Consider the following 26,607-nt stretch of genomic DNA (forward strand, 5'->3'; position numbering starts at 1 on the left):
AACTGCATTTCATTTTTTGACCCATTTCAATTATTACTTCATAAGAAAACCTTAAAAGACCTTAAATATCCAGATTGACCTGTTTTCATTTTTGTTTATTCTATTCTTGTCCTGATAGTTCAAGGTCACAGCCGCCAGACACGCTGTTGTTGGTTGTACTACAGTACATAACATGTTGACCTATTTATACGAGTGATACTTCAATACAACAGTGTTTTTCCAGTTGTGACAACTGGAACATGTCCAGGTGCAGGTAAATAGTGTTGTCATCAGACGCGACAGTCCTTTTAACACTTTTGACTTTTTACAAAGTCACAAAAACCACAGCAGTGATTTGTGTGCATGGATTGCTTTGGCCTGTCATTGTGAAATGATTATTAGCACCAGGCTGTGTATGAGGCAATTGGTAAAACAGACCATGTGTTTGTCTGGACTAATAACTTGGAACAGCATTTTATATTCTTCACTCTCATTTATGAAAGCCTGATGAATAAGCAATTAATACAACAGCTAATATGGAAACATGCTAATTTATCAAAGGACTTTGAATAAAACAACACTTTTACTGGGAGATTAGATGGAGTTGAATCCAGACATGCTGATGAGCTACTTGCTACTTGTTTTGTTTGGATCTTCTCCAGGAATCATGTTGGAATAAAGGTTGTACCTGACTTGTAAATATTAAGAAATGATGCACCCTCTAACCTCCAGTACTCAGCTGCGTTTTTTGCAAAGGGCCAAGGGAAGGCAGATTCCCTCACTTTTTTCAGAATAAAACTGTCATTTAATAAAAAACAAATTTTACGTAACGTGTAGTCCTCCTGTGTTGTGTGCCTGTCGTCTCCACCTCAAGAGCGTTTTATGTTGTGTAAAACAGCGCCCCTCCAAATGCGACGTGGTGAAGTGTTCAAACATGGTACTGCACTTAACTTATCTTTATCTTTCGGCACTCGTCTGTGAGAAGGGCCAATCGAGGGAAAACGCGCTGGCCCAGATTAGTGTCGATTATATAACAAGAGTGTGTAAGTGCTGCTAAAATGAAACTGAGCTCTCTGTGTTGTATCGATGGCCAAGTGAAGGGCATGTTAGGTGAAAAACCCACTTTTCTGTCCTGTATACATTCAGAACTCCTCTATATCACAAACCCTCACCTGAATTACCCTTTAATTTGTGTGACCTTGACTTTGATTGCCAACAATGTTGCTGTTTACCAACCGGCTCTCTCAATCGACTAATCTCTGTTTTGATTCCAGCGAGTCACAGCCTGTTTGCTGAATGCAGCCTTCTTTGGTGCCCTCGGCTCATCTTTCCTCTACGGCTACAACCTCTCCGTGGTCAACGCTCCTGCTCTGGTGAGGGAAAGTACATTACAATCATGAGACAATATTAAAATAATGAGAAAATCAAATTTGAGGTTTTTTTTCTCTAATCAAATTGATTTCTATAATAAAGATGTAAATGGCCTAAAAGTAATAACAATGAATTGGCTGTTGACTGTGACCTGGTGTACATGAGAATAAATGATTTAACCTAATTGTGAAACATTTTTCTGGAGGTCTGTTCCAGACTCATTTCAATACAAGCAACTCACACATCAGCCGAGGCCTGGTCATCAAAGGTCAGACCTCATGTTGGAGTTCCAACCACGCTGAAGAGAAACATGTAACATGAAAGAAATAGTCTTGTGATCAATATCCTCGTAAAACCGCCTGTTTTCATGTGCTGAATTAGACCTCATTATTAAGAGGTCATAGAAAGTAGTCTCCAGCCTGGGACCACGGGAGATTACAGAAGCCACAGTGGGTTCCTTTTTAATTAGATTCAGTTTTCTTTTTACTCTCTCTTTTCTTTAATGATGTGAACATAACAACAAGGAGAAGATAAAACTGAAAGAGAGGAGGACTAACATCACCAAGATGTGAGTTAATCCGGCACTTATGTGACTCCCTGCATCAGCACGAATGTGCTGTGCTGCCGTGTCATTACTGGTGAGCTAGGAAAAGCTTACCAGACCTCTGCAGTGGGAAGCTCATCATGGACAATTTGTCCAACACTCATCACCAGCTGCAGGAAAATGACAGTAGAATTTATATTCAGGCTGTCTATTCAAACTCTGCCTCTGGTCACAATCACACAGAACCACTGAACCACTAGCACCAAAATATTTCACTGTTTGTTTCCTGTCTTTTGGGAAATGTAGGTGTTTTATTTATGGTGGGCCGAGTGATTGGCCAATCAACACTGACTTCCTTAACTTTGCAGGATCGGCAAAGAGGCAATTATTTAATGTGAAACTAATCTTATCTACTTCTGCAAAGGTCTGAAAGCCAGCGCTGACTGACAGGCCGCCCACCAAGGTGTGTCTGCACGTGTCTACACGACTCATCAGTGTGGAAGGGAGCGCTAAGCTTTCTGTCTGTAAAACACTGTGAAGTCTGTTAGGTCAATGGTTGAACAACTGACAGTTTTTTCTTGTTCTGACATCACGCTCTGCATATCATGTTCGCTGACGGGCCTCTTAGTTCAGTGAGTGCGAGAGAGAAAGAGAGAAAGAGAGAGAGCTTTGGAGAAACATGAGTTGTGGCTGTGACATTGGTTCTGTTAGGAGTTCTGTCCTTTTATATTTGTTAATAAAACTCTTGAAGTTACAAGTCATTTCCTCCAAATTAACCAGGGGGAGCCACAGTGAAGTTGTTCGGGAGATGTGAGACAAAATAAACGAAGCCCTTTTGCATTTTAACAAGAAGATTTTACTGCATAGACTCATCAAGGCTCAGCTTTTTTTTTTTTAACTTAATCTTTTTTCTCTCATTTCTTTGTCTTTCTGTAAGCAGGGAATTTATGAAGTGCAGCCTGGGATAATATAAAGCTCATTAATTCAGCAGCTCCTCTGCACTCTTTTCCTCAGACTCTTCTGCAGCGAAAAGTCATAACAAGTAAAGCAAAGTGTTTTTTTTTTCGGTTCTGTGAATTTTATTAAAGGGGCCTATTATATACCGCAAGCCCACTTTGTGGTGAAAGTGAATCACAACAGAAACAAAAATGCCAACATCAATTAGAGTTCAACCGATGCAAAAATAAAACAGAATAATAAATATACAGTGTTTCTTGAACATACACAGTGTGAAGTTTTGTGAAACCAGAATCAGAAGTAGTCTGAAACCAAGGTAGGATAAATCAATGGATGAATGGATATTACAAATAGCATTAGTTCTAATAAATCAATACTATTAAAATACCTTTAATTTGAAGACAGGGTGAGTCAGTCTGAGCTGACTTCTAATCAGTTATTTATAGCGTTATTTCTCACACGGTGACTCGCTGTGACAGAGGGAAACGGATATGATTAATAGGTTAAATGATGCATAAAGTTGTTTAAAAAATACATCAGCAGATTTTCATTTGTGCACCTCTGTTGCATTACATTAACTTATCTTTCAAAATGTAAGATGTAAGAGCAGTGACCTGAATTGCATTAGAGCAGTGGTTCTTAAACTGTGGTACTTGTACCACCAGTGGTACGCAGGGAAAATTCACATTTTCACATTTGCATTTTCAATTGAATAAATCTGAAACATACCATGCACAATTAATACAACATTTAAACATAAGCATCTTTATAAACATTTCTAAACATCTCTCCTGTGTGGGGGAAGCTAATAGAGAAGGCCTCTGCTGCTATATTCTGTGTTGGTCATCACGGCGGTACTCAGAGAGATCAAAGTTTTTTCAGGAGGTACAGAGTATAAAAAGTGTGAGAACCACTTCATTAGAGAATATGTGCTATGATTTAACAGCCACAGCCTCCATGGAACTACAGTAGCTGACTCCAAATACTCACCTCATTGTTATACATCAGCCATCCATATGTTCTTACATCACTACCACTGAGTTATGACGTCAGTATTTTAGCATTAATATACGTTGCGACTCTACATATTCCCATATTGAAGCATTTAATTATTGAGGTGGATAAGGACGCTTCTCAAAGTTAAAAGTAAAGTACTCTAAGTTGAAACTGTAGCATTATGCATTATGAAATATTATACTTTCAGTTATTTCCAGCGAAAGTTCAACAGGAAGGTTAAGGAAAATATCACATTTCCTGTTCTGTCTGTGCAACAAATGCAATGTGTTTCCAGAGTCAGTTAGTAAAAAACTAAATTGTGATTTTAATATTGACCAAAAACTGTGAATATATATATATATTTTTCATTTTTTCATGTCAGTTTAAATATAAAGGCAGAAACAAATGATGATTAACATCCAGCTAAAGCAAAACATTCACATTTGTTTTTGTTACTTTCAGACCCATCAAACAAGAACACAAGTCTTCTGAAAGTTTAAAGTTTGCTCTGATGAGTGGTTGGTTTGACCGCCAGGTCTATGGATGTTCTTGGCACATATCCCAGTTTCTGTTTGTAGGAAGAAACATAGTCCTTCAGGTGTTAAAAGGTTGTACATTAGTTCTCAGGAGTGATTGCTTCAGTCTGTGTTCCTTGGCCGTTTTTCTTAGGTTTTGTCACATGGTCCGTTTATCTGACGGTATGCTACAGCAGCCTCCATACTCTTATGTTCAATGTGAGTTCATGTCTGAATACTTTAGTGTATCTGTCCTGTTTTCTAAACGTCATTAAACCACAATTTCTATGGAGGTTGTAAATAGGCCTACGTGCTCTGTGATCAAAATACAACAGTTTGCCAGTCTTCCGTAGGCTCAGCTTCACAGGATTGGCCAGAGGTGGCGCAGTTTGCCATGACAAGGGTTCTAAAGGGTTGCTGAGTTTTTCAGAGAGTAAGAAAAAAAAAAGAAGGAAATAACCTACAGCTCCTTACAACTTGTTGTTTTTCAGACAATGAAAACAAACACTAAAGGACAAAACCTCTGGTTAGACTGTTACCTTATGTTCAAAATTTGATCGGCTTTTTTTTTTTTTTTTATCTGTCCCGGTTTTCTGTTTTAAGTTGCTCTGTCCAGAACTGAACTTCCGTTTTCTGTGTCATGGGCACTACTTTCTTAGCAACCTTGTGTCAATGGGTTTGTCCTCTCTGTGCAGTTCATCAAAGATTTCTACAACCGGACGTGGATCGATAGATATGGAGAACACATAGAAGCTGGCGAAGCTACATTCCTGTGGTCCATTACAGTGTCCATTTTTGCTATCGGAGGGCTACTAGGAACCTGGTCTGCCTCGATACTCCTGGGAGTCCTGGGAAGGTAGGTTGACTCAAGACTCTGTTTTTCTGACCAAATTTAAGTGTGTAAGTTTTCTTCATAATTGTTGTCGATAAAATACAATGTTCTAGAGACAGTGAAAAATGTTACCTCATAAGTAACAATAAAAAGTACACATTTTCAGTGAACCTTGTCCCTCACTGAAAATTGGTATTTTTTTATTTACAGTGATTTGACTAATGTCAAATACTTTACACCCAATAATGTTCTCCACCCATGATATATTTGAAGGTTATTATTTATATTGATTAGAAATATATTTACAAAACTAAGGATAAGATACTAAAACTCCCTGTATAATAAACACAACTCAACAGAACGTGAGCAGAGTTTTTACGCTGAGGTACATTTAAGTTAAAAATACTCCTGTCTCCTGCTTTCCAATAAACCAAGTGTCACTTAAACTGCTGAACTTAGCACTATTTTAATGTTTCGAACGTGACTTGGTAAAGTGTATACCCATCTATCCACCGTGATGTTAAACTTAGAAGTGGGACCAGTGCATCAGTCCTGTCTATTTGTCGTTGATCAATACGACTGTTGTCTCAGTTCTTTCTTTTTTGGAAGCAATATCCCTTCAGGTCTCACGGATTAGTCCTTAGAAACTAATAAGTGAAAATCACCTCTGTGCTGGGCAACACCTTTGCTGATAACGTTACTGATGAAATGAGTCACCAAGGACATTTCAACCAGAGAGACACTCTATAGCACACAGAGAACCACTGACAGCATAAATGTAACTGTCCATTATCTCCTCATCATCTGGCTCTAAACCAATCATTCTCAAATAGCAGGGCAGGCCCCCCTGGGGGGCTTCAAATGGAATATGGCATGCTGGAGTGTGTACCACTGCTGTAATACCTGAATGATAACAAGCCTCCAGTCACTAGATGGCAGCAACTCATACAGTGGTTTGTATGGATTAAAAATATACATGTTATTAGGTTCTTGATAGTATTTCAAGTTCAGGGGGTGTGGGTCGGAGTGGGCGCAAAAACATTCCTCTTCCCAAGGGGGGTCATGACAGAAAATAATTAAGAACCACTGCTTTAATCAATCTGAGTTGCTTTTGAGTTTTGTCCGCTGTCTTTTTCATAGTAACTGCCCGGAACAGCTATCAAGGGACTGGTTTAGAAACAAATGTCACAAACACCAGTATTAATTTGAAACAGCTCAGTCAACAGATCAATTTTGTGTTCCTGGTACTGCAGCACATAATTGGAGGTTGTTGTGAACATGTCACAAAACACCTTATTACCACTGCATTACTTGAAGACAGCCTTTATGTATTTTTTATTACATACTCATATGAATAAACGAAACACTGACCTGTGAACGGTACAGCAAGTTTAATAAAGATTTTACTAGAAAATATTCTAGTTTTTGGAATAAGTGGAAAAAAATGGATGACATGAATGAAAGTGGTGAAGTGCTACTCATATGAATAAAACAATAGGTTTTGAATGTCCATTACAGTGTAGAAAATTAGCTTTTTTGGCAGCAAAACACGCTATATTGGATTGTTATTCTACATTTATATAAAATATATTTATATTTTGAGAGCACCTAAAACTATAAGAGCAGCAGATTTTACTGAGAAGCTGAAATGGTACTTCATGGTGTAGCTGTTTAAAATTTCAGAACATAAATAACTTAGGTTGAATTGCACGTGTGCTTCCGCGCATCTTCTCCTGACTTGCCAACGCAAATTCAGATGACATATTGAGAACTAGGTCTCATCTTTCCTTAGAATATTTAAGTCCATTCCTTGTTGAAGTATTTTCTTACAGACAAATCTTTTCCACAGACAGGCTCTTAAAACATTTCTTAGTTAAACAATAAAAAAAAATTGTCAAGGCAATGGATAAAATTCCCTGTTAGTGATCCAGAATGAGCTTCTTTTAAATGTGGCACATATACTTTATACTGTATAATGACTGTAGTGACAGTCAATATTCTATTTATATAGTTTTGAGGTTGCAAAATAAACACTGCGAAAAAAAGTCAGCATTGCGAATTCTGTCAGGTTTTTGGTCAGACAACGGCGTTCCACCGCTCATAATAGCCGCTCAAATCTACTCTACTGAGACAGACTGTGAAAACAATATCTGCCCAATGCTGACCAATAAGACGCAACCTGAGAGGAATCTATTATCCACTAATGGATTGGGCTGTCAAAACAGTGAGTGTCAACTTTTTATTTTGACTCATTTGAGAAAGAAGCAGAATTCTGCATGGATTCCTGAGGCGAACAAGGTCAGTGGTGATTAGACTGAAGCCCATTACTTATTCCTTCTCAACATTCTCTACAGCACCTCTCTGGAGCAGCTGCTTCAGTGTATTGGGAATGTGTACAATTTAAATTCACAGTGAAGACTTGAATATATATGAGCAAATGAGGTCATACTGAGCAATGACACTGGAGAGCGCTCTGATGACTAGCCTAAACTGCTCTCATTGGTCCCCACAGTAACCATTTTCTTTACAAGCATCATAAGTCGTATTTCTACCACAAAAAGATAACACATACCTCAGTTTACGATGTTCTTGACCTACGGCGTTTTGTAATGACGTCGCCATCACCCATATTTTGTTAAAAACGTTTTCTTCCATCTCTCTGACGTACGCCATTAAAACTCACCAACTAGTTTGCACAGGAACGTAACACGACGGATTCGCAGGTGGTACGCCGTACGTTTAGTTGGGGTAACACGGCGGATTCGCAGGTGGTACGCCGTACGTTGGATTGTGCTACGTTTGCTTTCATTCGTTTTTGTTGTTTTTTGGGATCTTTCTGCGCTTCATTATAGCTCCAAAGTGTAAGCCAGACTCTTCTAATGTTCTAATGTTCTCTACTTCCTCCTGTGTCCCTGCAGTTGAATTACACACCTTAGAATTGCAATGCTGCTCAATCCTGGGGTGTGGAAATGTTCCAGGTCCATCCTGCTGACTTATCATTTCATCTGGACAGCTGTTACATACTGTGGCTGCCAGGTTGAGAAATTCTCTCTTCAAATCATTCTGGCTGAACTACTTCTGTCATGATGTGACCACTTATTGGAATGGACAAACAGTTTAGCCTGTTTTATAGGTCGACTTGGGCCTTAAGTTTGACACGTGTGATTCTTAGATTTAAAATGAAAAGGGAATGGAGAAAGTTTGCTGCCAAGTTTTAAGTAAAAGAGAAAGTTCTGGCAGCACCAGAGCATCAGTAAAGAGGGAACATCAAAGTTAAACTGCCAGTGATCTTAAGCGAACATTCATTTTTGATTTAGCATTACAGTTGGCATCATGTATTTTTTAAGGCTTCAACTTTAGATCGGATGCCTGGCTTGATGCCTTGCCAGCCTCACAGAGTGCAAGGCTAGTCCACGGCTAACAATCTCACTGACAGAGTGAGGGACTGTAGTAACATTGACTGAGGACAAGCAACTCTTGATGCATCCTACATACATACATCAACCCATTGTTATCTGTTCCAGCAATGTACTGTAGATAAAACCTTTTAAAGCTATTTAGGACTGTTGTTTGAAGTTGATATACCACAATTAATTGTTCATCGATCAATATTAATAATAATTAATCCACGGCTACCCTGGGATTGTTTTTCATGTTAGGCTAAAATGTAATTATTTTTAGGGGTTATTTTTGGCCTGTTAATTGGCAGGCTTCAGTTGTGGCAGTGAGTGGATAGAGATCTACAGTCATGAATAACCAATAGATGACCACCAGTCTCATCAATCAATGGTTTGAGGACAGTGCAAGGATACAATAAATTATGCAGTTGGTTCTGCTTTTGGAGGGAGCGTTTTTTGCATTTTCATTTTTTGGAAATAATAATTTTCAACCAGTTTGAGATAGAAGCGCTGCTTCATTGGCAGCCATCAGGAAAACAGATGTATTCCTCTGTTCAGGGCCCAGATAACAGATAAACAGGCAGAAGTCTGTTTCTCATTTTTCTAGGTGGAAATGGAACGCTCTAAACTCACAAGTCTTCTAAACTGAAATCCCTGGGGCACATAATGTAACGGCTGCTGATCTTCTGCCACATCGGCAACATGTTCCAACGTATTGTTTCCACTTTAACTTTGTCAACTTTGGTGGCTTATGTTCTCTGTTCAGATTTATGCAGTTTTTTAAATTTGCCTTACACAGGTCAGTGATACAACATTAATGTTAAATGCAAAAAAACATGCTAGTTGTAGCAAATGATGATATTGGAACTGCACAATTGACGTGACTTTAGTAGAAGTATGTGTGCGGACAACTGTGTGGTCACACGGTGCAGTGTGCCAGTGAAGATCACATTTGTGTTGATACACCAGGTGATGCTGGTCCCAGCTCATCACTAAAGTGGCTTTTAATTGCATTTTGTCTGAGAAGGACACCACTGTGTGGCCTGCAGAGATTGGTGCAGGCCACACACTGTGTCCATCCCATTATAGGACCACATATACAGACAACCAGCTGTTTATGTAGAGCAGTGGTGTCAAACTCACAGCCAGGGGGCCACTTCCTGCCTGTGAACCTCCTGCAAATAAAACTGGTACTCTCAGCAGGTTAATCATCTCTCTCTATTTCTCTCACTCTCTCTCTCTCTCTCTCTCTTATTTTATAGTCATAGTTTGCCCCTTTCTTGAGCAAACTAGGAATAGAAGTTACGCAGATTGGTTACATGGGACGTCTGCATGGCGAATGAATATAAAGAATGTTTTCCATGAAATTATATATATTATATTTTAAATATAGTATATATATAGTATATATATATATATTTATTATTATTATTATTATATATTATAGTTATTTTACTGTTTGTATTTTTTTATATATTTTCTTTGCATTGTGAGCTAAGATTTGTCCTCCTTTTTTGAACACAGGAAGGGAACTCTGCTGGTGAATAATGTCTTTGCTGTGATCGCTGCACTCCTGCTGTCTTTGGGGGAAATAGCAAAGTCTTTTGAAATGCTCATCATAGGTCGTCTCATCATTGGCCTAGACTCAGGTAAGATGTGTGCATTCTGAATATTAAATGCCTTAATGGCATAGCACCATGATATATAATGCATCCTGGAGGTGTTTAATTGAAATTTGATTATCTTTCAGCAGTGATTTGAGATGATATTACAATGAATGAACATCAAATAGATACCCTGGGATTTGAGCTTCAGACTGAGGAGAGCAGTGTTGTTTGCATTGAAATGGAATGTCAATAGTGTTATCAAAGTTGAATGAAAAAAGTAGATGTCTAAAAACTCAACTTTTATGAAGGTTGTGGGTTTAATTACACAAAACAGGGTGACTTTCTAAAATCCTAACAGCCTACACTGATTTTCTCATTGTGAATTCATTGTGAATTATTTTACCTGTGTCTTAAGGTGTATGTATTTTTCAACGTTTATCCGTTGTGTCTTGCAGGTATTGCTCTCACCGCCCTACCCATGTATCTCGGAGAAATTTCTCCAAGACATATTAGAGGTTCCATTGGCCAGTTCAACGCCATCCTGATCTGCTTGGGTGTCTTCAGTGGACAGGTCTTGGGGTTACCACAGGTGCTGGGGCAGGTCAGTTTTTTTTTGTTTTTTTTTTAATGGCTTTACACCGTGGACTTTTTACTTTTTAAAATACCCCACTTACCAAAATTCTGTTTTAGCCTTTCAAAGACTACACCTAGTTGTCTTTGGTTGAGGTTGTGGTAAAATGTTGCTTGACAGAAATGTAATCTTGAATATATTTATATCATATGTCAACCTAGCCTGAGGGTTAAAACAGCGATCTCTCTCAGAGACTACAGAGGGAAAGAAAAGAACTACCTGAGGTCTCTTCACAGGAGACATGTGGAGACATTTTTAAACAGATCATGTCTGGTTATTTAAAGAAAGCAATTCAACAAGAGATTGGAGTTAAAAAACCAGCTGCACGCCTATTACAGCTCAGGAGCATTATAGAGTTATTAAAGGGATAGTTTGGATTTATTAAAGTGTGATGTTTGAGACATTGTAAATACCATGAGAATGAAGTCCTCTTAAAGACATTAATGTCATCACCTTCCTCACTTTCTCCCACCACGTTATGAGGACATTAATGGAACAAATGTCTGCATATAGCTAGGTATAATAGCTATACCTTTGCTCCAATGTCTTTGGAAAAAAAATCACTAGCTCATAAAATGGTCAAGAAGTTGGTGGTTTTCTGCTGCCTCAATTAGCAGTGTGTGAGTGTTTTTTTTTTTCACACAACTGCGTTCTTGTTGTCAGCCAGGTTTTCAGTTTCAAAACAAGAGTCCAGGTATTGAGCTGTGAGGTCATCTCTGTAGGAGTGTGTCAGAAACACATATAGACGTTCCCATAAATCAGTGTTAAATGTGCTTAAACATCCATTGCCATTCTTGAGGTTGTTTACATCGCCCGTGGATAATTTACAGTTTCCTGCATCGTCTGTGTTCTCACTAGAGCGCTGAGAAAAAAGAAATTGCAAAGAGGAAACTATAACATACCAGTACTGCAGTACAGCAAGTGAATAAACTAAAGAACTGCAAATATAAAATGTCAGTGGAATTTGTAAAGGAGATATCTTTGGATTGCAGATATTATGAATAAAAGAGAATGAGGGATAAAAGTCTATATTTAATTTAATATGGCAGGCACTCTTCAATGATTAACATGAAATACACCAAAAAGATTTGAGTGTTCTTTAATATATTATACTCCTGCAAAGATATTACAAATGATACAAAGTCCACAGTAGAAAGTCCACATTCCTACAATCCTTAGAAATGTGAATCACAGAAAAGACTATTTTGAGACAAAGCAATTCATGAACAAGTCGTTACAGTATGGCATTTGTTGCAGTGATACCATTCAGCGCAGACATCGTTTCAGCTTCAGTTACTCTGATCTTCTCTTTTCTTGTCCTGTTTGTTTTGGGCCTTCACGTAAAAAAAAGAAAACATACTACAGGGAGTCTTTGAGTTACGTTGGGGTGCAGTTCCTTTCTTTTTCTTATGCATTTTTTATGCATCACAAAATATGTAAGGAAACTGAACCTGTGAAACTATTGCTTTTACATGTTGATCACAGCGTACAGACCACACGGAGAGTGTGCCGTTAAATACTTTATTGTCCTTTACAATTTGGTCTGACAAAACTGTGGATTTTCAAAAAAAAGTTTCACAAAACATGAGTACGACAAGAATAAACAGAGCCGTCTTATTTGCATATTTTTTTGGTCCACTTTCCTAAAGTCAGATTGTTTCACACCACGGTGTCTGATCAGTGCCATAACTGTGATCTATTGTTAAGTGTGACCTTGGGTGAATGAGGCTGTTGTCTTAATGTACGTGGTTTATCACAATGTGGTGTTGGAGTTACTTTAACCAATAAACAGCAGCACTTGTCAGCAGGCACTCGACGTTTCAGCATAAGTTATGATTCTAATTACTGTCACAACAACGGTGACAAACTAGCTGTAAAAAAAGACACAACAATAAAAACGGCCTTAGTGCTGAAACTGAACCTCAATAAATTGTGAAGGTTGGAGGGACTTTAATGGGTGTGAGATTTTTATCCTTCAGAGCTCCATGACTAAATAGAAGAAGGATTATTGATGCCTCAGTGATGCGATGTATTTAATGACCCGTCCATAAATTATCGCATTTTCCTTCTCTCTCTATCTTCTTTGCAAAAATTGACACGCCAAAGTGCGAGGACATCCCTGTAACAGCATTTAAATAGTAATAATGTGGTGTTGTAGTAGTGTGTTTGTGGTTCACAGTGTGGTTGCCATAAAAAAAGGAACAAATAATAGTATGGAACTTATTTGTAATGTGTCATCCAGTGTGGTGTTGTTTTGCTGAATTTTACTATGCCAAAGAAAAGCATTTAAAAAGACTACAGATAGATACAGTAGGTCTGTCCTTCTGTTAGAGCAGTGATTCCCAAAGTGTGTGTGTGTGTGGGGGGGCACCCCTCTATTGGGCATAGCAAAGCAATTTAAAAAAAATATTGGTAAAGTAGGGAATACATTTAAAATGATCCCTGCTGCACCTGTTTTATTAAGTTATAATAAGTGTTTCACACACAGCGAGAGAGTTAAGACTGATTAAACGCTTGAGGGAGACGAGACAAAATGCTTTACAGGTGGTAAAGACAGAATTCCTTCTGTCTCTGTGTTACAGTTTGAGCAAATGACACACATTAAACAGATAATATGTTTGAAAGATTAAATTAAATTAAAATAAATTTTAAGAAAAAAATGAAACTAAAATAAATTTACAGACATATTATGAAAAATTGATGTTTATTTGCATGTGGGGAGTTCACACTGAGTGATGGAAGTGCAAACTATATAAACACATAAAAAAGAGAATAGAAACCAAAGGATTATGGAAAGACTAAAAAGTACTTTGTTATGACCCAAAATCAGTTCAGGGTGCCGGGTGATAACCGTTCCTTAAGGATTTATTTTTTTAATATATAAATATTCCAAAAATCGGTATTAACATAGTGGCTTGAACACAGCAGTGCTGTATTAAATATACGGTAACTGCTGCAAATGAGGGGAATCTTGCTGAATGTAAATTGATCCTCAGACTTTCTTCCACTTGCTGCAGGGGAAATCTTAAAGCATGAAGGATGCAGGATTATGGGATGGTGCTGCTGTACACAGAAATGCATTGTTATTACCAGATGGCTCAGAGCGACTGGCTGATGAGTCATAAAGATGTTAATGAGTAAACAGTCGTAGGCCTACATCCGAGACAAACACTTACTAAAACCTTTGCAAAGTGGCAAAAATAGATCATTAAATAAAATGAAACATTATTGACATCTGATAAGACCATCTTCATATCTTGAATGAAAGAGTTTTAAGTCTTTGTTTTTTGTTATTAGACACATTAGAGTCTAAGTGTCAAACTCAAGGCCCGGGGGCCCCTTTTTTAACCCCCTACTGGGATGACTCAGAATTTTCAAAGAGCTGAAAGGGAAAAAAGGATATAAAGTGATGATCACATTTGTGCAGGTAGTGTGTGTTTACTCTGATAATGTGAGTGACTACATGAAATGCAGAATATTCACTCTTTCTTCCCTGCCTTTCTCAGTGTTTTCTTCTAGATGTGGTTTTGTCTTCAAAGTTTTTTTTCAGACTACTATTTTCAGGGTCAAGACTTTGATCAGTTCAGCAAGACAAGGTTTAAGAGCTAACCTTGGCAGTTTCAAAGGCATGCTAGTCTTTTGAAGAGGGCAGAACACCCATGTGTAAATTCAGGATGTAGCAAAGAGGATGTCGGATGGTTGGAAGACATTCATGTGCAGGAAGGACAGTTTTCCTTAGGTCCAGCTTTAGAAAAACTTTAGTCAGTTCCCCTGATTCTGAGGAACAGGAGGAGGAAAAGTTGTCCTTGTGTTTGGCAGAAGTTTTAAAAGACTTGTTATTTCTCAGCAGCTCTGGAAACGTCTCGGTGTCGAGGGTATTTCAGAAGAATGTTGTGGGATTAGTGTGTAACCTTTAGTTCTATGTATGAGTGTTCTATAAAGTTCTGTATTTGTGCTCGTGCCAGTTTAGAAAACAGCCTGGCAGAGTGACAATGTTCTGGGGTCCAGTCCAGTCGAGGGCAGTTCAGAGAATGTTTTTTTGGTGGGTAGGGAGAATTTCATAGAGCATTTGTCCTCAGCAGGGGGCAGCAGTGAGGACAACTGTTTGCCCAGCAAAGGAATTTCTAGAGGATACCCTGGTGTACTGCAGGAGCACACTTCTGCTCCCAGCAGAGGATATTTTAGAGAGCACCTTTGTGTCCAGCAGGTGCCAGTGTGAGGACATCCTTGTGTCCTGCCTGGAGCAGTTTAAAAGACAGAATTAGTGCATCTCCAGCACTGAGCGATATAGAGGTCATCCTGGTCTCGAGCAGGGGACAGTATTGGGGACATGTTTATGTCCAACTGAGGTCTACATAGAGAACATCCTTTATCCTGACGGGTGTTGCAGCGCAAATTCCTGAATGTAGTAAGTTACCGTAACAGATGTGTAAGTGACAAGTATTATTTAGCTGTACCTTATGAGAGTAATCAATACTCAATTGATACTCCCATTCCTAGTACTAGTCCTTCAGTGCAGTTAGAGTGACAAAAAGGCAGTCCTTATCATCTCTCATTCTGTGGAAAAGATCATGCATAGTAAATGAAGGTCTTCCTGTCATGGGATTTGTTCTTCACGTATTGTAGTCGTGGTGAAATACGAAGTGTAAAATATTCGACTTTTCTGTAATCTATATGTGTGTATGTATGGTGCCCATTGTTCCCTGTGTTATTTTTCTACCACTGTCGCTTTGCCCTGACATTTACACATGGCCATAGTGAAAATGGAACTGTGCTGAACTGCGTCTCATTTTTAATTTATGAGTTTCGGTGTGTACCATCCATCACACCAATCTGTAGATGGTTTATAAATATGGTGTTGTATGTGTTCCCATCATCTCTGTGACAAGCCTCCACTCTTTGTCCTTCAACATTTGATAAGAGTGTCACAGGCCTGTGTGACATATGTGAAGATAATACCGTCACATATGTCACTGCTGGGCTTTGTTTATACGAAATGTCACTGGAAGCTTGTGTGTGACACTGGCCACACTTGCTGTGTGTCGCTCAGTGGTGATGAGCTTTGACAAATTATAATCACGTCAACCTTCATGCTTAGCTGCTGACCTTGTCCTGGGAGGGAAGCATGTTTTATCCTGCATTTACAGAAGGAGCAGGATTTTAGCCAGTCTGCCTGAAAACTCCCAGGAGCCACTTTACTCATTGGTATGCCTCAGGCCACTTCACCCCAGCAAGGCTGCATTCAATGGCCTTTATGGTGTTTAACCGCTTTATTCTCTAGCACATCCAATTATGACTTCAGAGGTTTTCTTTTAAGAAACAGCCAAAGAGAGAACCGTGTCCTTGAAGTTTATTTCACTTTAGACTTTTGTCCCAGTGGATATCAGACGTCTGAGTAAAATGTCTTACTTAAGCTTTCACTGTATCACAAACATGAACTGATCTGAAATCCGATGTTTTCAACATACCATATTTTGCGGACTATAAGTCACACTTTTTTTTATCCTTTGGCTGGGTTTGCGACTTATGCTCAGGTGCAAATTATATATTAAAATATATATAATTTCACGTTATTTTAACACTGACAGCCATTAGAGTGCACTCTAGGCTTGCGTACCAGTATCTGCTACTCATGTAACACTAAAACGTTTGTTATTTTTGCACTGACAGTCGCTAGAGGGCACATGTGCGACTTATACTCCAGAGCAACTTATATATATATTTTTTTCTGCTTCATTACGCATTTTTTGGCTGGTGCGACATATAATCCGGAAAATATGGTACTAAAAAAAAAAAAAAAACACAGACACTTAGTCAAGGCGGCTTCTGTGCATTGTTATTGTTTGAATCCATTTATATGTAAAAACCCACATTTGCAGCTCTTTCTGTAATAAACAGGTTTGTGTTGTGACTTCAACACCTCACCACTCCATGTTTCTGTCAGATTCTCCTCATTAATTTCCACAACACGTCACCACACGGTGCTACACACAGACGGTGGCTGTGTTTACATTCACCAGTTGAATGCTTTACATTGGATTGTGCCATTTGCTTTCTTCCGTTTGTTTGTTTTTATGCCTTAGATGTTACCACTGTGTTAGCATAGGTGAGTGACATAGGTGCTTATTTACACTATGTGAGTTCTGACTCACACGAAAATAGAGTTACTTCACACAGTAGTAACGTTTCCGACTTAAGCATCAGTTGTTAGGGTACTTCCCTAAATTGCCCACCTTTGTAATAGTAGTCTTGGAACTATTTTCTGGTTCTAGACAGGGCTCTGTTGTCAGTGACATTTTTAACTATTAATCCTTTTCAACCATCCAGATGACACAGGACTGCAGTATTTTCCTTAAATGAATATGTACACCATGACATTTCCTCCCTGGTGAATGTGATTTCCTCTCTCTGTTTTCCCATTTTGTCAAAATTGAAATTTAATCATTGTTTTTACATTCGTTTAAATACAGTTTAAAAAAAAATGAAGTGCAGCTACATTACCCTAAGTAAGGAGGTTAATGCTGTGTGATGCCTACATTTCTTTCCTTTAAAATATTAAGAAGGCTCCTGTAATTAAAATGTACTCTCCTCACATCTGCCCGCCCCAGCTGTCGGACTGCTCTTCAGACAGAGTGCAGGTCCGTGGGTTAAAGGAGGAGGTGGTACTCATTACAAACAGCTAGAGGCGGAGGGATTATGGTCTTTACTCCTGATCCTTGGTGATTCTACGCCAAGAGTCAGATGATGTGAGATTTTTATTTATTTATTTATTTTCAGGAGAAAATCAGAGGGAATTGCTTTGGGATTTTGTGCATGAATTCACACACACTACCCTCCAGTTATGGTTTCATTTCAAAGTTGATGGTAAAACTGAAGAAATAATTAAAAAGAAATCTTTTGTCCAAATCTGCTGCCGTTTGTGCAGGAACCAATGCTTTCTACGTACCTGATTCTGTGAACAGTGGTGTTTGATAGCCAGTATGTATTGACACAGCAGTGATTCACTATTTGTAGAAACAGACATTCTCGTTATGTTATAGTTAATAATAGTTGTTAATTATTAGTGCCTCAACTTCAGTAGCACTCTAACAATGCACACTTAGCAGAAGAGTACTCTTCAAATGTAAAATAAAATGAAATAAATAAATAAACAAACAGTGAAGGTTGTTGCAATACAATTTTCTTTTTATTTGAAGATAAAACGTCATTGTAAACACTAGAAAACAAATAAAGAAATGAAGCAGGATTAATCAACACACAATAAATGGAAATGGAGACTGTGAAGGACAAAGGTCTTTTTTTCTTTTCTTTCTTTTTTGGATTTTTTAACATTTTTGAACTTGAATAAACACAAGATGTGATTTAATAATCAAAATGGTAAGAAATAATGATTTCCTTTTATATTGAAGCTGCAATAAAAAGGACCAAACTGGGTAGACAACTTCACTGTTGGTTTTGTTGTCTGACCTTAGATAATGAATAATCATGACTAGCATGAACTTTCTTTTGTAATCGTCTGTGCAGATTATTGGACTATTGTATTGCTGTGTTTAAGTCAAGAATGAAGAGTTACCACTGTACGACGTAGGTATAGATTCAATTGAATGGTTTTAGTTGTTTCATATTTATCTGCAAAACAACTGAGAAGAGATGTTCTCCATGAATGTTTCTCTGCAGGACAAATGCCCTGTGAACACAGTTAGGATGAAGGAACAAAGCCAAGTCAGTCACTGTGAAAGCTGTAATGATTTTTTGAGTAGATCTCATATACCTTGATGTCTTTTTGGGGGAATGAGATCTGTGCCTCTAAAGTCACAGAAACATCTGGATCATTGAACAAAAATGTGGCGGTGAGAAAGAAAACAGAACTTAATCCAAAGATGAAATATCATCAAAAAATAAAAAAACTTTTCAAATAACTAAAATTCTAAAATACTATTTCATGCAAAAGTGTAACTGACAATGAAAAATATATACAAATGAATGCATCACAGTATCACTGTGAGTCTGTGAGTGAGTTCCACATTCTGGAAACTGCCAATGAGCCGGCAGCGTATTTTCCCAATTATCGACAAACATTGTTATTTTGTTTTAAACCTGTGATTGTTGCTGGCAGACTCTGCCTCAGCTTGTTCACAGTTTTACACGACAACTGCAAAATTCTTTCATGATGTTTTTTTTTTTTACCTGCAGGAGTCGAGGTGGAACTTTCTGTTCTCCTTTCTGGCACTTCCAGCGTTGCTGCAGCTGTGTGTGCTTCCTTGCCTGCCTGAAAGTCCTCGTTACCTGCTGATAGAGAGAAGGGATGAGGCTGGAGCAGAGAGAGGTAGAGTGCAGCACACAACAGGAGTAAACAGTCAGCACATCATCACAGTCACGTAATGATTGCCTTCTAAATGTCTTCACTATATTCCCTGAAAAAGCTCGTACTTGTATTTAAGTAGCCACTCTAGCTTTAGCCACTCTAGCTTTAGCCACTTTAGCTTTAGCCACTTTTGGTAGACATTGAACCTTCTTTAACCATTCCTGACATTATTTATATAGTAATAGAAAGTTTTACTTAACTAAAATAGGATAATATTTCATATATATATACTTTCCATAATCTGGATTTTGAAATTCCTGCTCGGCCTTTAATGATTTGAAACATCACAGCGGTCACTGTCAGCACGTCTCAACTCCTTGTCTTTGTTTTTGCGAATTCTTTTCATTTTGTTCTAAATCTGTTTACAATCCTTTGAGATGAGATATGTACCAAACACGTCAGGTGTTTGGAGATTCACCATATGGTGTGTTAATGAGATCTGTGCTGAAGTGTATGGCTGTAAAGGAGCTTTCCCTGTGTTTGTTTCCTTCCAGTATTTCTCTGAGCACAGTTGATATAAACACATGCTTTCTACACTACTGAGAATGGTTGTTATCAACTGTTGTGTTCACTATTTGAAATTTTAAGGATAACCAAAGGCTGTCATTTCAAAATGGTCATTTACAGTTATTCTTATAAGTCAATCTTTTGATAATGTTGTGAAACTTTGCTAATGCTTTAAACCAAAGCACATCATTAATAATAACTTTCTCTTTGAGTGTAAAAACATGACCACGCTGCACTTGTAATTTATTTATGTAGCTTTTAAAAGTCCATCACTGATATAGACCTTATGTTAAAGAATTTAAATATAGTAATATTGCAATCTCTTATTATATTTAAATGTTAACTGCCACACTGTATCATATATCTTATTGGTGCCTTCAACTGTACATGGCTAGGGAAATCAGTGATGGATCAAGATTGTTGGATCACATCATAGATTGATGGATCACATTCTTGGACTATATAGAAGAAGTTACAGGGCAAATGCACTGTAAAATATACGGAATTAAAGATGCCTTAGTAGGCAGGTCAATGAGAGAGAATGTATTCAGATTGATGTGTTACTTCATGCTGAAGGTTATGAGAAGGCCGAAGAACAAAGAGTGCGGCTGTTGTAACCATAGCTACAGCAGCAATGGAGGGCTAAATGACTGATGACACTAATGAAACTGCATAAATTAAAAAGCTGTCATTTTTACACAGAAACATAAAAGTGATAAATCTAAAATTTAATAGACATTAATACACTCCGAAGTAGTAGCTTGAAAGGTTTAAGGATTCTTTAAAAAATGCACAGAATTTTATCATTACATTTCTAAAGATTTCTCATGACCCTACAATGGAGTGTTTTTTTTTATTACTCATTTTAATAAGTATATTTGCTATAAAAAAACAAACCACCAACTTAATGTTTGACAGCAAGATATGACAGCAGCATCTGTTAACCTGTCTCATTTATTTGACATTAATAACCCACTGACATCACATGGTAAAAATGTAATGAGATACTCTGGGAATCTCTTTACAGTCAAACCACAGGTGTTGCAGAATAAAGCAGTATTTTCATTTATTTTAGCCCTTTACGCACCTGCATGACTTGATGAGAATCTATAGCTCTGTGCAAAAGAGTTTTTATTTCGATTCAAATGTATTCATGTTTTAGAAACTTCTGTGTTGATCATTTTTAGATTCTAATCAGATGATGATCATTGATGAGGGTTGTGTGGGTTGTCATGGCAACAGCTGTTTCCTATCACCGTTTTTCATACGTTTCTACATAATCAGCCGCTCCCCTGTTTTGGAAAAGAGAGTCTACATTGTGCCTAAATAGATACTGTGATGCATAGGCGGTAACCAGGGGCACTTGATAGTCCTCGGAGTCAAGAACATTAGGACCATACTGATGGGTCACTAAATGGAATAAAAGCCTTGTTAGCTTGTAAGTAGTGCACATAGTCAGCAGTATGCTAGATGCACTATATATATATATACTTTGCAGGTTGTTATAATTGATGAGGCAGAGTTTTCTGTACAGAATTAGAGAAGAAGAAGACAGAAGAAGAAGTCGTTTATTACTCCCCTCAGGCAAATTTACTTCCCTTTTTAGAAGAACTTTAGCGCAGAACACGAAAGTACTGAAGTTTACTTGTTAATGCATTCCTTCATAAAACGTGTAGCCCTGACTTCAAAAGAAGTAAAATCACCACTGTGCTTTTCATTTATTCCTTAAACTATCATCCTAAACTCCATCCTTTGCCATGTGTCACTGTTTATTTTTAGAAGATAGCTCAGGTTTAAACTCACTCTGCAGGTGAGAAGAAAGCAGGGTTTATACTGAGAGAAAAATAACGGCAAACTATAAAAACAGGTCTTACCAGCAAGTCAGGTCCATAAATTTACCCAATGTCAATTTAATGACATCTGTTTAGTTCCGTCTGTTTACGTGAACCCATCAGGCAACTGGTTGCACCACAGACCAGTTTATTCAAGACAATCCAAAGCCAGGGGTGTGTGTGTGTGAAGTGAGTTTACAAGCATAACAAATGCAAAAGTACATAATTAATTAATTAAAATTAAAGTACAAGGGGTGGGGAGGTAACTTTGTTTTCTTATAATCCTTTCTTTGAGTTAGTGTAATAAAATGTGTCAGTTAATTAAATCAGTGCCAGGTAAACAAAGTTACACAAGAGAGTGGGCGTGTAAATAATTGGTCAGATTCAAAAAGGGAGTCCTAAAGGTTAGCAAATTAATCACAGAGCAGAAGGTATTTATAGGGTGTAAGGTTTTATTACACTTTCCATGACCTTTGTGGTAACAGGTAATGCTTAGTGGCACGTCATTTCTTCAACATAATGACCTGCTGCCATTCGCTTTCCTTGGTCTGACACTCGTAATTTCACCACATCTTTATCTTCAAAGAGAGAATATTGCCACTCTAAAAACCCTGATAGAAAACTACACTTAGTTATCTAAGATAAGACACCGTTTGATTGCAAATATAAGATGACTGTAAAGACTAATATACTAATAAAATTATATGTATACTTGTATTATTATTGTTCTAAAGACACATTAACTAACTTAATAGTACTTAACTACCTGTTAGTACAGTGATTCACATTTATGACTACCTGTTAGTACAGTGATTCACATTCGCTTGAAATGATCAAATTATTCACTTTATTGGTCTAATTAAATTGTTTTTGTTTACTGCAAATAACCATTGGACAACCATTGTCTCCATTGGACAACATGAGAGTGACATGCAGAAAATGTAAATGCTCCTCCCACAGGTGGCAGCAGATGGCTATAAAACTCGCAAAGAGCTTTATATATGATTTTCTTCAATTCCTGGAAGTATATCAGGGTTGTGTTCAGCACAAGTTACGGTTCAATACTAGGTAATTAAGTTAGTAATTTTCAGTAAACTGAAACTAGACTCATTCATTACATTTATTATTGTTTATATTTTTGTTTGGTAATGTGCCTTTTTTAAATGCAATATACAGGGGTCTCAAAGGAGTTGAGAAACATTAGTATGTTATATACATTAGTATCTTTAGTTACAATGCTCATTCTGTTTAAATCATTTATTTGACAGACAACTGAATTCATATTTTGCTGCTACTCCTGCTCGAGGAGTTTTAGACAAAGTGGACGTCCATTTTATTGATTCCTCTGACATTAGTTCTAAGTTTCAAACTTGTGTGTGTGTTTGGTGGTTGTGTTTCAGCCTTTCAGAGGTTTCTGGGGAAAAAGGATGTGTCCCAGGAGCTTGAAGAGGTCCGACAGGAGGCTCAGGCCCAGGACAGCCAAAACACTGTCACTGTGTTAGAGCTGCTGAGGACTCGCGCCGTGCGCTGGCAGCTCATCACTACCATTGTCACCATGGCCTGCTATCAGCTCTGCGGGCTTAACGCTGTAAGTTTAGTTTCATTGAGAAGTACACATACAGTTTATATAAATATATACCTTTATGTATGTATAAATATATTTTGCATATGTCTTCTCCCCTCACTCTTTGTTTTAAATTCGAATTCTTGCAAGTCAGGGTAAAGTCAGATCCCACTAACACACAGCACAAAACAAAACCTCACCAAAAGTTTCAGTTTGAGGCTGAATTATATTTTGTGATGCTTCAAAAGACAGCTTACTTTTCGGTGTCTTTTCTTATCATGACCAGTTTTGGTAAAAATACTGTAGATTTCTTTCAGCAATTTGAGGACATACACATTTCTTTTTGTAGGTTATAGAGTGCAGATGCTGTGTGTGAGGCTGTACTGAGGAAAAGCAGTGACTCCCGTTCATGGTTCTGTCATCACTCTCGCTCACTTCCATTAAAATGGCATCCACTAACCCTCTGAGTGAACACTGGAATGAAAACAATGATTATTTTAGACAATCCACTGACTTTGAATTTAAAAAGCCTGAAAAAGGCTTAATCTGTTACACTGAACCAAGTCACTCACACTGATTGTTTGCTCCTGATCTGTTGTATTATTATTTCAGCTCATTGTTCCATCAGTACCAAATCAATTCCACAAATAAGAGAAAAGCACAGCTCTTCATTTACATTTTTATTCCTAGTCAAGGGGGGTGTAATCATCATGAATCTGTCGTCTCCTCTTCCCCACCTTGTCCCCATCGGTTCACTGAGATGAGTCCAGTCAATCTTACAGTCCGAGAAAAGAGATGCACAGAGCAGCTTAAAGGGCTTCACTGATAAAAACCTGACAACTAAAAAATGTTCCTGGAAACTGTGTCACGGCTCTGTGCTTCAGGTAGTCAGAGGGAGAAAAAAAAAAACCAGTCTGACAATTGTGGATATAATTTATATTTCACAGCCTGAGCACAGACGACAATGACACATCAAAGAAGTTAGAAGTTAGTGCCTTTCCTTTCTCCATAAACAACATATCTCAGAGATTGACAGTGCATGAAACATTTTTCCATTTCTGAAATAATGACTCATTCTGCTTTTTCAGGCAGAGGCATAGATCATGTCAATGCAAAAAGTTTTGGATTTATCTTCCAGCCTCAACAGGAAGTTGGATGTTTATATCTAAGAAACGGGACTTTGATTTGTATTAGAGAGAATCTGTCATCCATCATGACCTGTACATCTGCAGGACACAGAGGTGTGAAGCAGGAGTCCTAAATTATTATTATTATTATTAATAATAATAATAATAATAATAATAATAATAATAATAATAACAAGAAGAAAAAGAAGAAGAATTTGAACTTTTTTGAGAAACACTTGGGATATTCTTGTGTTAACAGCAGAACTGCCCCCTGGAGGCAGAGTATGTGGTTCCTCTGGGAAACATAGACTGTTTTAGAGCAGGGATAAGAGACTGGACTGGATATATGGTGCACGCCATTATACCAAGGCTTAAAAATATGTAAAAAATCTATATTTGAATAACCTGCACACACAAATTCACACCATTAACGCATTAAGTTCATATTTTGGGTTTTACTGTTTCTCTTCCTAATTTTATTTTATTTTACCAATAGAGCCAGTCAAATTCAATGTATGTGTAAATGTCACTCAGGAATAAAAACAGACTCTGACTGGCTTCTGAAAAATACAGCCTTTTCACCACTGTTTCATTATTTTCTCTGTTTTTTTTTTTAATCAAGAACAGTTAAACTTTTATTCTTTTTTAATTTTCTCACAGATCTGGTATTACACCAGCGGGATCTTAAGGGCAGCCGGCTTTGCTGAAGACATCCTGCCGTACTTCACACTGAGCACAGGCGCTGTAGAAACATTGGCTGCCATTGTCTCGGTACGTCAGCGTTATAAAATAATGATCTGACATCTTACCTTCACCAAGAAAGTGATGTTTTTGAACTGCCCTCCCCCACAACTCAGTCCACAGAGAAAATCAATGCCTCTACATCACAGCACATATTGCCTGTTGCCCACTGCTGCCTCCGTCACTATGGTCAGCTGCAGTGGTTTGTAACTTCAGTGTTTTTAATATCTGTTGTTAAGATCAACCTCAGGGACTAATTAGTGTTTTTCTGAAGCAGAAGGCCAGCAGAACATGTAGACGTTTTCCTGTGAAGTCTGGTGGGCAGTTACTGCAGGGGAGAGAGCAGTGTGAAGAATATACAGTACTTAAAATATATAGCTATACAGTAACTGAGGGAAAACTGTGTAAATATTTTACACATGATTTGTCACTGATTATATTGGCTGTGTCTTCTAACCTTCATCACGTCACCTGGCAGGTATATTTCACAGCTGAAACGGTGGTTGTTTGTACAAAGGCCTTTGTTGGTCACTCTCTTGTTCTGGCCCTTACCCTTCTGTTGTGTCGTCCTTATGGCAGAAAAGCTCGTGTTGAAGGTCTCTGTTGTCTTTGTCTTTATTTTTTAAAATGGTTTTTACTAAGCTGTGGGAACTCCTGATGACCCTGGTTTTTTAAATGTCCTGCAGTGATGGGAAAGCCTCCTCACGGGGCAGTTTTTATCACCCGCTGAAGAGCCTTCCTGTTTGGAACAGAGCAGCTCCCGAACCACACAATGAGAGCGTTAGTAATAACACTTAAAACCAGCTGTGCATCTGTAGAAGTGGTGGAGGATTTTGGTTGACGGACCAAGTGAGATCCTCGCTGACATAGGTCCTGTGGAATTTAAACATTTTCACCTTTCCCACCTCTGTCATGACTATTAGGTCACGCTGTGGTTTCCTCCTCCTGGGTTCAATAATATTGAGATTATTGTCCGTACACCAAATCTACCAATCCTACCACCTCCCTTCTGTATGCCATTTCCTCTCCTCCTGTAATTAGTCCGATGACTTTGGTGGTTGTCTCAGACACCTCACAGCCATAGTCCACCAGTGCACACAGCCCTGGAGGGTCGCTGTGCTGACAGTTCTGGTGCCTGAAGTATCTGTTATATTTCCAAAAATTAGGAAGCATTAAGAAAAAAACCCCATCCAAGTTAAACATTACATTTCTTATACACTGAATATATGTCTTCAGATGCAATAACTCCGTTAAATGTGCGCTCCTTTCAGTAAAACGTGCACATCCCTGCAGCTGATACAAAAGTTGCTTCAAAAATAGCCCAAAAGGTTGTGGTATGCACAAATAAGTTTGTGTAGCAATTTGCAGTATGAATTAGGTCACTACAATTTATCATCTTTAAAAAAGTTTGTGCTCATGTAAAAAAGTTTAGGCGACACACACTTTAGGGAATTCTCATCAAAGGCCCCAAAAAAGGAGTAAAAATCTGGTGCCTTGCAAAACGGAGAAGAAAGATGTTTCCCTCAGGCACGAACTCAGTGTCTTTGACCAAAGTTTGTTAGTGAGGAGGAAACTCCAAAATGAAAGACAAAAAGTTCAGTCAGAAATGCATAAAGCAGGCGGAGGTATCAGCAGAAACCT

General features: G+C 38.0%; 1 protein-coding gene across 1 annotated transcript in view; it reads left to right on the forward strand.

The window, feature by feature from the left end:
• Positions 1-1,247: 1,247 nt before the first annotated feature.
• Positions 1,248-26,607, forward strand: part of slc2a9l2 (solute carrier family 2 member 9, like 2) — a gene marked incomplete at its 5' end in the record, with an annotated part of 78,164 nt that continues 52,804 nt past the window's right edge. The window contains 7 exons of the mRNA XM_025060057.1: positions 1,248-1,352; positions 5,058-5,218; positions 10,117-10,241; positions 10,655-10,800; positions 19,024-19,156; positions 22,935-23,122; positions 24,886-24,996. Coding sequence (XP_024915825.1) covers positions 1,248-1,352; positions 5,058-5,218; positions 10,117-10,241; positions 10,655-10,800; positions 19,024-19,156; positions 22,935-23,122; positions 24,886-24,996 — 969 coding nt within the window. The remainder of the gene's footprint in view (positions 1,353-5,057; positions 5,219-10,116; positions 10,242-10,654; positions 10,801-19,023; positions 19,157-22,934; positions 23,123-24,885; positions 24,997-26,607) is intronic.

This window comes from Cynoglossus semilaevis, chromosome 11, assembly GCF_000523025.1.
Source record: "Cynoglossus semilaevis isolate Cse_v1.0 chromosome 11, Cse_v1.0, whole genome shotgun sequence".
NCBI classification, from domain to species: Eukaryota; Metazoa; Chordata; class Actinopteri; order Pleuronectiformes; family Cynoglossidae; genus Cynoglossus; species Cynoglossus semilaevis.